The sequence below is a fragment of the Cannabis sativa genome, chromosome 6, assembly GCF_029168945.1.
Source record: "Cannabis sativa cultivar Pink pepper isolate KNU-18-1 chromosome 6, ASM2916894v1, whole genome shotgun sequence".
Taxonomy (NCBI): domain Eukaryota; kingdom Viridiplantae; phylum Streptophyta; class Magnoliopsida; order Rosales; family Cannabaceae; genus Cannabis; species Cannabis sativa.
The window spans coordinates 61,401,687-61,414,778 of NC_083606.1; the positions used below are offsets into that span (position 1 = coordinate 61,401,687).

Genomic DNA, 13,092 nt, shown 5'->3' on the forward strand with positions numbered 1-13,092 from the left:
TCACTCATTTGGATGGTGGTCCCCTCATCACGAGCTACTTAACCAAACTTATTGACATTGCAATATGAGGAATGCTAAAAGAATTAGTGAAAAAAAAAAAAAATAACCATTGCCAAGAAGTTATCTAATATACTTAAAAACAATACTCTTGCCCTATGATGATCATTAATGAATATTTATTAGGAAATTTATTAAAAATTGTTTTCATGGAAAAGTTATTGCGCATTGTTCTCCAGTTCTTTCCTTTTTTCTAATTAAAAACCATTTTACTTACTTTGTTACCCTCTCAACTCCCATCGATAAATTAACATAGTTGAACCTAAAATTAACATCTTCTTATCATTACAAACACAACATATTATATTATATGTTTAATTATATGTGGTTACAATATAGTACCAACTACAAAGGTACTGTAGTTTTTCTTTAGCTAAGAAAAAGAGTAAAAAGTACAAAAGTAGATTTTGCTCTGATATAGTAATCATGGGGTAGAGAGAGATGAAAGCAATTATACATATATATAAAAGCTTTAATTATTTTGTCCCCCATATTCATATTGATTATTGTTAAATCTAAATCTAGGCTGCAGTCACGGCAATTTTCATGCCAGATTCACAGTGCTGAGGGAAATTGCAAATGAAGTAGTTCTGTCCTTTAACAAGCTTGATCTGATCTCTTCCACTTGTAAACACTTTGGAACCCTTTGGGGTCCTGCAACTCTGGTAACCGGCTCTGTTCACAGCCACCACATTGTGTGCCCCCTGTCCATAATTGAACACTGGAAAAAACCAATTTATAAGAGAAATTTTAATTTAATAGTTAATATGAAAAAATTTATATAACCACTCCACAATATGGCTAATAACAGTGCTCTGAAAAGAATGGCAGCTTAAGAAAGTGATTGAGTAATTAATTTTGCAGGCAGATCAGATAGAAATCCATTAGAATTAGGGGCAAAAATGTAAAACTCTATTGAGGGAATTAAAAAAGGCTAATTAAAATTTTTACCCCCAAACTTTAATATGTACCAAATCATGTTTTTTGAAATTTTCTAAACGTTATTGAGATTGTTAGATTTAAGGATTTTTGTTTAATTTCATTCAATTTTATTATTTCAATTATTAATTGTTTATGTACTAAACCATGCTCTCCAGACTTTGGTATTTACCAAATCATGCCACTCGAATTTTAATATATAATAAATCATGTCTCTTGAACTTTCATCCATGTTAGATCTCTTTTATTAAAATTAGACAAAAGTCCTTAAATCCAACAATCTTAATAGTTTAGTGGCATTTTTAACGACCTTAAAAGTTCAGAAGACATGATTAATACGTGTCAAAATAATTTAGGAGTAAAATTCCTAATTAACTATTAAAAAATGTAATTTTTAGACAAAACAAAGATTAATTTGAAGATAACCCTTTTGCTACACATAAATCTGTTCTTGTTTTACACTTTTTCTGACCAATTGTCAAGTTAGTTTGGAACAACCGTTCTAGTATATCTCTAAGTAAAAAACATATACAAGTAAAATACTTATATGTAATTAAAGTACAAAACTTGATATAAGATATACTGACCAAGTGTGTCACCAGTCCTAAAACGCTTTCCCTTAGGCCAACCAGCAGAGTTAAAGGTCCAACCGTTGGTACCGCCGACAGTGTAGGTGGCGGCACGAGCAAACTCAGAGTGACCAACCAACACCATCAACAGCACCAAAGCTGCTACGGTCATTGCACTGACTCTTCCCTGAGCCATTAATAATATGTTAGTGGCCTAGAAGATTTTATTAGCTAAAGAGAGTACTGTTAGTGGAAAAGAGAAAGGTACTTAGCTAATATTAGAGAAGAGTACTTGTGTTTATGGTGGTATGAACCTAGGAAGTGAGGCCTTTTAAATAAGAAAGAGTTGGTCGTAGTTAAAGTTTTGCAGGGATTGGGAGGGACCCATGTGTTTGAACGAAAATGACATAAATATTAATTATATGGTATGGCCCAAAATATAGTGGGATAGTATTTTTTGTCTTGAGCATGCTTTGCTCTTAGCCACCAGAGATCTAACACTAGTTCACACTACACTTAGAACATCTTTAATGGAAGATTTAAAATTTGTGCTTAATTTGGCAAAAAAATTGAGTTTATATTATATTTGAACCATTATTTATAATTATGTTTCAATGCACAAAATGTAAAATAAGGAAAAAATAATTAATACAAAATTTATTATTTTTTATTCTTTTATTATTTAAATAATAGTAATATGGTAGATAAAGTAAATAAAATTTAGTAAAAGTCAATAAATTATAATAATTAGTGATATTATAGTAAATAAAAAAATAATATTTATTATGGGTTAAATTTGACACAATATTATATCTTGTGCTAAATTTGGCACAAATTTTAACATGTACAAAATTTAACACACTTTTTTATAATATTATTGGAGTATAATTTTTCTTAAGTGTGCTAGAATATAGCAATACACCATCTTTATGGCACTCCATTGGAGATGCTCTAGACTATCAAATGAGTTTGTATTATATTTAGGTCACTATTATAATTATATTTTAATATAAAGATTTTTTTTTAAAAAAATATAATTATTATTGATCATTATTCAATATTTTATTGAAAATATATGAATGTCATTATTTTATTTTTTATTTTTTATTGCTTAAATAATTGCAATATAGTAAATATAGAAGATAAAATTATGTAAAAGTCAATAAATCATAATATTTAATGGCACTATAATAAATAAAAAAAATGCAGAATTTATTGTGGATCGAATTTAACACAATACTATATCTTGTGTAAAATTTAGTACAATTTTTTAGCATGTGCCAAATTTAAAATACTTTTTAAAACAGTATTGGAGTAGTATTTTTCTTTCAGTGTGTTAAAATATAGCAATAAATTATTTTTTTAGTACTTCATTAGAGATTTAAATTTTTTAGACTATCTTTCGTGTATGGTGTAAATTTTGTACTAAATTTTTCTCAAAAAATAAATTAATATTATATTTGGTCCAAATTTTACTATTGTCCTCTAATGCATTAAGAGTAAATAATTTTTTTAATAGAAAGATGTATATTAATGTCAACAAAACATTAAATATTATTGAAATTATATAAAAATTATATTTAATATATAAATAAAAATATAAAAATTTATGAATTACATTAATAAGTGGTAAAAAATAAATAAAAAAGTAATATTTATTATGGTGTAAAATTTAATTTATGCTATATTTGTGTTAAATTTGGCAAACTTTTAGCATATGTTAAATTTAGATCATACATTTAGATTACATTATACACCACTATTAGAATTTAATTTTATAAACATGAGCTAAAAAAGCATATACATTATATTTATAGCACTCTATTAGAAAAGTCTCCATTGCATAATAGTAAAATTTGATAAAAAAATATTAATATTTTATCAAAATTAAAAATATTAAAATAATTATATATAATCTATCATTTAATGTTATAATTAAATATACTAATAAAATAATACAAAAATAAATAAAATTGTAGTCTATTTATGGTGATGCTAATTTTGTTCTTAACAAATGCTGTGTCAAATTTAGCACAAAAATTTATGTACCAAATTTGCATTACTTTTTGGCACACAATATACTTTTTGTCAAATAACTTATATTTTAAATTTACAACACTTGATTAACCTATATTCATGCTCTTATATTACTATTTGTGTAATTTAATGTTGAGTCTCATTTCTTACTGAAATAATAGTTATAAAAATGAGAAATGTTAAAAAGTACCAGTGGTGCTTAACACCCTCCTACGTGTCAATATCACTATTGGTCCAACTAAGTATCGGGTCCCATATAATTTAATATAATAGCTTTTAGGGAGTATCACTAACCAATCGCAACGTGACATGTCGAGAAGGTGCTAGGCACCACTAGTGCCTAATAGCAATGCTCTATAAAAAAATATTAAAAAGTATTATTAGTGTCTAATACTTTCCTCAATGTCATACTGTTATTAGTATAATTAAGTATTAGGTCTTATAGAACATAAAAAAAAATAACTTTTAAAAAATATCAAATTATAAAATAACACTTATAAAAATATTAGAAATGATGTATACTCAATAGCAATGCTATTATAAAAAATCGCTAGGCCCTTCATAATTGTGTTTTGGGGTAGTTGCAATGGTGTAATTTTATCATTTATCTTCTTTTTTTCTTTAACACGATCGATGGAGAGAAAATTATTATTGCAGTAGTCGTCTCGTCTGCCCTCCACTTTGACTTTGGGTCATTACTATAGTCAGTAGTCCTTTACTCTTTTGAAACCTAACAACACTGATAAGTCATTAATGCAAAATATTTCAAATTAAAGTTGCTTTGGCCTAATCTAGTCATCATGGGTAATTTAAACTCCACTAATTTATGATGTCTTTGATTTTATACTTAATGTAGTTGGTTTGACAATTGCTCAGCTTAATGGGTCTACTAATTGGGTTGTAATTACAAAATATCCCTTTTCATTTCATTGAAATATGTAGATCTATGCCCATCTATTTAAAGCTAATAATTCACTTAAAAAAAATTATGCCAATAATTCATTTAATTTATTATATATATATATATAAGAAAATCATCCTTACATTAAGTTTTGAATTTTGAAATGGTTTTGTCCTTTTCTTATTATAAAAAAAATAAATACATTTAATGAGTTGATTTCTGATAATTAACAAGTATTAAATTAATCGAATTACGATCCAACAATTAGGGAAATAATCAGAATGCATTTTCTCATAAGATAAAATCCACTCCAACATATATTAAATGGGGCAAATTTGGTCATATATGTAAGACTTATTACCAGAATATGGGGAGTGTTCGGTATTTTTTGTCCTAATTAAAACAAGTTGCATCTTTTTCACTCAAACGGGCTTCAAGGGTTGCATCTAGAACTAAATTCTACTACCTTTATATTTTTATTTATTTATATTTTCAGAGAGAAAAAAAAGGGCATATGCTAATTGGAGTTTTTTTAGCCATGGACCTATGGTATATTGGTATAATTACATAATTTATACTTACTTTGATTATTTGTTCTCAACATATTTAATATGATTATTGAAACTAATAATAAATTTATAAAAACAACTAAATACTCAAAATTAATTAGTTCCCTGTAATGCCAAAAAAAAAAAAAAAAAAACACGTAGTAATCAGGACCGGTCTTAAGGTATATGAGACTTAAAGCAACATTAAATTTTAGGGGCATATATATAGTTTAATTATTGGGGTTTTTATAAAAATATTGAATTTTGGGTAATACTTTTCAATTTTACTATCACACGACAGAAATTACATTTATACTGTCCTCTCCCCCCCGCCCCCCTTTTTACTTCTTTTATACTGTAAACAACAACAACAAAAAAAACTGCGAGGCCTCCATCTTCCCCACCCACATACAGAACCACCACGGTCCACGGCAACACCAGGATAGCTGGAAAACAACCATTAATTCCGACGAGATTGAGCAAAAGCATTGGAATCAACGTCAAATATATAATCATACCAAAATAACTGTAAAAAAACATTAAAACAAATCAAACAAAACAAAAGGAAAAAAGAATTAAAAAAAACTAACAATCTTCTGCACATTCTTAACACCAAATGCAATAGCAGCTATATTTACAAGTTCAGTCCTAAGAAATCAGAATAAAAAACTACTAAAACAAACCTAAAACAACACAAAAACAAATGTAAAACAATGAAGCAGATATAACTGCTTAGAAAAACATAAAAGAACCGCGCACCTCAAAACTTTTTTGTCACTGAGCTCGTCAAATGTATTTATAGGAGAACAAGAATAAAAAAACTACAAAAATAGCCAAAAGAGAACGAAGAAGAAATGAATTTATAGCCCTCATCTTCCACACCCACAGACAGAACCACCACAGCAACACCAAATAAATTAAAATGATTAGAAGACATAGATATGAGAAAAAAAAACCTAGAACATCTACAACAAAAAAGGAAAAAAAAATGCTAAAACAACTGAAAAACAACATAAATACCTTCAGCACTTTGAGTATCTCAAAATCTTCATCAAGCTCAAAATTAGAGTCTGAACCTTCAATGAACGGTTTGAAACGTTTTGATTTCTCTTTTTCAAAGTGAATAATTGATTTCCTTTTGGTTGGAAACTATAAAAGATGTAGGGCTACGGAATTTTTTTTTAAAATATTTTTTATCCATTTTTAATTTACTAACAAAAGCAAGAGAAGAAAAATGAAGAAGAAGAAGAAACTAGAACAAAAATGGAAGAAAAAAAAAAGATGAAGAAGAAGAATGGAAGAATAATAACGTTAAAAGAGTTTTATTTATCACTTTTTTAAATTTTAATTCTTATAAAAAAAATTATAAGAAGTGACAACCACTTTCAAATTAGCATGTATTGTGCCTTATTTGTCACTCTTTTTTAAAAAAAAAAAAAAAAAAAACAGTTGATTTTATTAAAAAAAAAATAATAAATAAGAGTATGCCAAAAGTATGATAAGCAACATCACATCAAACCCTTTTACTAATTCTTTTTAATTAAAAAAACATATAAAAAAGATGACATAAAATTAAATAAGAGACAAAATGATTATACATGCAAGTTTTATACTGTTTTGAAAAAGACAGTATATAAACTGTATAGTAAAGTAGTAATAAATACCGTGTGACAGTATAAAAGTACTAAAATGCCAAAATACAGTATACCATGTAAGAATTCCTTATTATCAAAAGGCATATTGCCGGCTAAACCACCCAAACTTTTGGGTTTGTTACAGTTAACCACAAAAACCCAATTTTTGGCGGCTAAACTATCTGAACCCCAGTTCCGTTTTGCTCAGCACTATTCCGTCACTCAGTCTCCTTTTAAGTGCAAAATTGGTTTACGTGGCACGATCCACATCAGCAACTCATGCCACCTTGGCATTAAATAAACCCCTCTCCCAAAAAAAATAAATAAAACTTAACTCAAAAATTAAATTGAAATCCTAAATTAAATAAAAAAAAAACAGAAATATACCCAAAAAAAAAGACAAAATTAAAAACTCTAAAATAAAATCACCTCCTACACGACTACCTCAATTCAAGCTCAAAGTCCTTTGAATTCAAAGCTCCAATCCAAGCCAAAAATCAAGCAATTCACTCCAAAATCACAATTGAGAAAGAAGAGGGTTTGAGAGAGAGAGGGGTTCAGGTTTGGGGGTAGAAAAACAAGAAAATCACATTTCATTTTCTTAAAAAATTCAACTCTTTTATTAATTATAAAATAAGGGTTGAAAGACCATTTTGCCCCTAGGGCCAAATAACTCTTCCAAACTCAAACAAGGACATTTATGTCATTCACACACAATTTCAAACCCAATTAATTTCAGATTATTCATCAATATTTAAAATGTCACTAAATCAATTCCAATATTGCATTTCGGGCCTAAACCAAGTTCGGCCCGAAAATACTCGGTTGTGACTATATATACTGCACCAACCTGTCAGAACACACCTGAAAAGACAACACAGTCATACTATATAATAATATAGTTCCATAGGCACGTTAGTAAATTAATTTCATTATTTTACCCATCTCGGGTCAGAATTACTAAAATGCCCCTGGCTCACCAACGGGGTCTTATCATAGTATAAATCATAAAAATGCTCATATATTAAATTATATAATAATATAATTTCTCAATTATTCATAATTATCTAACTAGAGTTTTGCTAATCCATTTCATAACCTAGGTATTACACTATCGGTACCTCAGTGCAACTCTATGTACACCTCACTGATACCCTAATATGTTATTTTGACGACAAATGACATTGATGCTAAACATGTATACATATATGCAACTATTATACTAATCTTACCTTGAATTTGAATGCAAGTATTGTTGGAAATTATTTTACCAGGATCTTAGATCTACTCACAAGTATGTTGATTAACACCCTAAATATGAACTTTCTAAAACGATGAAATAAACACATATAAAGTATTAGAAACCTTACATTGGGTGCAGCGGAATAACATGACTCCTTCCGTTCAGATATCTAGCCCTTGATTAATTTCTGTAGCAGAGCATTATCAATATCTGAACCTGGATCTCTTTCTCTGAATCTTTGATGTTGAAACTCCTTCTTGCTGAAAGTCTTTCTTCACGATCTTCCTCACTATGATTGAGGTATCACTTGCTGTGTGTGGGCACTACTCATACACTAAGAATTTCGAAATTGAAGGAAGAAAAGAAGAGAGGGAGTGGTCAGCTAGATAGGGAGAGAGAAGGCTCAGTTTTTTTCTGATTCAGAAAGTGTCAGAAGAAAAGTGTAGAAATTTAGTGTAAATTTCCTAAAGCCTTCACTATCTATTTATAGCATTCCACTAGGGTTAGGTTTGAATTATTTAGCATTAAAATAATGACAATATCACAGGGAAAAACCCTACAAAAATTGGCCGGCCCTACACAATGGATTTGGGCCTCACTTTTTGCAATTTTGTAGTTTTATCTTTTCTGCATCTGATTTTCTCAAAAACGCCAATTTTCTAATTCAACCATTTAAATGCCAATTCTAACTATTTAATAACTATAAATAATTATTAAATAATATTGTCATTTATCATATTTATTAATTGAACCATACAAAGTATCATAATTAACAAATATGCCCCTATAAACTCTTTCTTTACAATTTCGCCCTTACTTAGTGAAAAATTCACAAATAGACATAGTCTAATTTGAGAATTATAATTGATTAATCAAAACCAATTACATGAGTCTTACAAGCAATATTATCTCAACTAGTGCGGGGACCATGGGTCTATATAACCGAGCTTCCAATAAGTAGATCAAGAATTTAGCACTAAAATTCACTAACTTATTAATTCTTCGTTGAATCCACGCATAGAACTTAGAATTGCACTCTCAGTTATATAGAATGCTCTATATGTTCCACCATATAGACACATCATTAGTTATCCATTGTTATAATCCTAATGTGATCAATGATGCTCTATATGAATGATCTATACTGTAAAGGGATTAAATTACCGTTACACCCTACAATGTATTTATTCCTTAAAACACTTGACCCCGTATAAATGATATTTCAGCTTATGTGAAATGAGTACTCCACCATTTATGTTCGTTTGGTCAAGCTCGAAGGAGATCATCCTTTGCTTACTATTCGCGAGATCATCATAATTAACAAATATGCCCCTATAAACTCTTTCTTTACAATTTCGCCCTTACTTAGTGAAAAATTCACAAATAGACATAGTCTAATTTGAGAATTATAATTGATTAATCAAAACCAATTACATGAGTCTTACAAGCAATATTATCTCAACTAGTGCGGGGACCATGGGTCTATATAACGAGCTTCCAATAAGTAGATCAAGAATTTAGCACTAAAATTCACTAACTTATTAATTCTTCGTTGAATCCACGCATAGAACTTAGAATTGCACTCTCAGTTATATAGAATGCTCTATATGTTCCACCATATAGACACATCATTAGTTATCCATTGTTATAATCCTAATGTGATCAATGATGCTCTATATGAATGATCTATACTGTAAAGGGATTAAATTACCGTTACACCCTACAATGTATTTATTCCTTAAAACACTTGACCCCGTATAAATGATATTTCAGCTTATGTGAAATGAGTACTCCACCATTTATGTTCGTTTGGTCAAGCTCGAAGGAGATCATCCTTTGCTTACTATTCGCGAGATAGAAGCTATAGATTCCATGTTTATGCTAGCGCTCCCACTCAATTGCACTACCGTGTTCCCAAAATGTACGTATCACCCTGACCTAAAAGTAGGCTTAACTAACAAATCAAAGAACACGAATAGCCTTTCAAGATTGAGCCTAATCATAACAGGATTAAGAACATTTGATCTAGGATCAACTAGGTGATATTGACTTGAATAGATATTACGGTAAGTTTAATAAATCTAAGTCAAAGTTCAATATCGGTCCCTTCCGATGCATACTCCATGCATCCAACCTGAGCTTTACTTTAACCAATGCTCTGGAAAGAACATAGCATTTCTCCAAATGCAAGTAAACTCTGTTGTACATTATCATATCAGTAAAACCCTATGTCTGATAAATCTAGGAAACTTTATTCACATAGTCATGTTTACTTTCCAATGTGTTGACGACACAATAAACAGGATCAAGTATGTGAAAAGGGTTTCAGATGAATTTATACATTATGTACATATAATCATGAAATAAATCATGTGAACCATGCAACATTAAATGTTATTTCTGATCTATATTAATAAGTAAATCTGATTATATTGAAATGAGTTTTATTTAGGGCATAAAACCTAACAAACTCCCACTTGCACTAATATAAAACAAAATGTGCGTTTCAAATAATCTCAACACCTTGATATACAAATCAAGTGTAGTAGTAGTAAACTCCTCGTAATAGGATCTGAAAGGTTGAATTAAACACAACCTTTTATCCACCATTACTCTTCCTTTAATCACAAAATCATTGATAATGTGATATTCCTCTCTATATGTCTACTCTTTTGGGATATGGATTCTATACCTTTGGCAACTACTTTTGGTTAATCAGGAAATTAACACTAGTAGTTTAAGGCAATTTGGAATGGTGCCAAATATGTATAGAACTTTCCTTAGACTGAATAAGTACCTTTCCTGCAACTTTAACATTCAGTCTCTCTATGGTAGACCTAGAGACTTCAGATAGGTTTTTACACTTCTCCAAAATCACTATTCCACCCCCAGAGTAATCACCATCTTATCAGAAAGATTTACTAGCACAAAGGCAAATTTCGAAATCTGATATGGTGTAGCCTAAGAGTTTTAAACACACCCTTATTGACTAACATATAGTTCCTCTTCTTAATCTTAGGATTTACTTGATTGTGTTCCAATGTTCTTCTCCTGAATTAATCTTATACCTACTCATTACTCCCACTCAACAGCAGGTGTCTGGTCTAAGGCATACAAAAGCATATCTAAGACCTCTCACTGTTGATATAAGAAATTCTTTCATGGCTTTATCTTTTCTGGAATAGTTGAGACTTTTCCTTAGATAAATAAAATCTATGTCTAAGAAGTTGTGAAGCTTCTATAGATTGCCATTAGAAAGAAAATGCTTCAGCATCTTACTAAAGTAAGTTGCTTGCATTAGAATAAGTAATTACCAGTTATACCACAAGCCATAGGTTTAGATAAACTCAAACCTATAATACTAGGAACAGGAATTTTGTTAAGTCCATTGAATGGACTTATAAACGAAAATTTCCTTTTATGTCCTTGTAATAGAAAACTTTAGGTTATTCCATGTGACTGGATTAAACCATAGTTCTTTTGGCTTTCTTCTTAGTTTCTTATCTTGACAATCCATTACTTGTTTAAACTCACAATGGATTTTAATCACTAGTGTCTCCCAAGTCATAAGAAGGTAAGTTCCTAGAAACTCTCCCACTACGACAAGGTACCGTGAATTATGTCTAAGAAAACTAAATGATATTAACCTCTTTGGTTGTGACAAGACAACAAAGGCAGTGAGATCATCATATGTCATATAAGATGATAGAACACTATTGGAATCAAGAAAAATATCTCCTTTATTTGCTACTTGTTTTCAGACTTAGTCATTATCTTAGAAAAGTAGTATTTGTTTGAACAAACACTTTCTTATCTATTGACTATGGGATGGTCCACCCCTAATCACTTAGAATAGCTAACAAACCATGGTTAATAGTTCTAGCTTTTCTTAAGATTTTGATTAGGTCATCCATGAATCTAGTAATGATTTACATTAAGTATACAACCATTACATCATTCTGAAATTTTATTACCATAGAAGGAATTAGGCAACGACTAGTAACTAATCATCAATATGCAACTCGAAATTTCTGGGGAGGTAAGTTTGGATATAATTCAAAAATCAATTTAATGATCTTTGAACTGCATATCTACTAACTATTTCTCCACCCCTATCAGTTCGCAAGATCTTTAACCACTTACCTTAATGGTTTTAACCATTGCTAGAAATTAATGAAAATTTTCAAACATTTCAAATTTCTTTGCATAAGGTATAATCTAGAGTTATCGTTTTAAGAATACAACGAAAAACTCATATCCACCCCTGAATGTACATCCATCTGCGAATGAGATGAACTACTTTCAGTGGATATAGGCATATTAACTCTTTGCAGAGATTGATCTTGTCAAATCCACTATGAACAAGATACAAATGCCATAGATTAAAAAAAATGTGGTAGTGTCTTTTGATGACTTAGGTTTATAAAAGTATTCTTAGAATAGTGCAAGTGGATCCTAGTCACAGAATACCTAACTCATATTCCATACAGTTTGAATCCATTAATAAAAGATGGATATTAAACACTTGAGAAAGTGTAACTGTATTGTATCTGGAATTAGAAATATAAGAAAATTTCTGTTTGGATTCTAAAATTAAAGTCAAAGACTTAAATTCAACCAAATATAATGAGTAATTCTTTCTTGGACCACCACTACTATTTAAACTCTAAGTCAGATTTGCCCATACAAGTAGGAGATTTCTAAGATTGAGCATTTATATCAATTGGGAATAGAATTTCGAGATTATAATCATATGCGTCATTTAATTTCTTAAGAGAAAATATAGAATGACATGAAATGATTTATAGACCATTCATCCAATGATATGTTATTGAGCTAATTCGTAATGAATAAGCTAAGAGGAATTAGGATAATTTCGTTTATAAATAAGAATCCAACGATGCTTCGATTAGCGAAAGACAAAGTAATCTTATTTATGTAATCTTCTTGTTTCATATTGTAAAAATACTAGTCTAAGGTGTCATCAATTGATGAACAGCTAGATGTTGCATATACAATATTTATCTTTCGAGATCTTACACTATTATGTATGTCTAATGGTGAAAATCCATTAGGGATTTATCTCATTAGAAAAACAAACATGTTAGACCAACAATGAAGATTCGAAATTAAACTACAACTTAATAACAGAAAATAACATGGT

General features: G+C 29.6%; 1 protein-coding gene across 1 annotated transcript; it reads right to left on the reverse strand.

The window, feature by feature from the left end:
- Positions 1–339: 339 nt before the first annotated feature.
- On the reverse strand, positions 340–1,884 carry LOC115694767 (basic blue protein). Its single transcript, XM_030621853.2, has 2 exons — positions 1,584–1,884; positions 340–778 (listed from the first exon to the last, which is right to left on the reverse strand). The coding sequence occupies exons 1-2, from the start codon at positions 1,759–1,761 to the stop codon at positions 579–581; spliced, it is 378 nt and encodes a 125-aa protein (XP_030477713.1). The 5' UTR covers positions 1,762–1,884; the 3' UTR covers positions 340–578.
- Positions 1,885–13,092: the final 11,208 nt, after the last annotated feature.

Coding starts and splice junctions, on each gene's coding strand:
- LOC115694767 (XM_030621853.2), bottom strand. CDS start 1,761: ATGGCTCAGGGAAGAGTCAGTGCAATGACCGTAGCAGCTTTGGTGCTG. Junction 779..1,583: donor TAGGACTGGTGACACACTTG/GTCAGTATATCT, acceptor GGTTTTTTCCAG/TGTTCAATTATGGACAGGGG.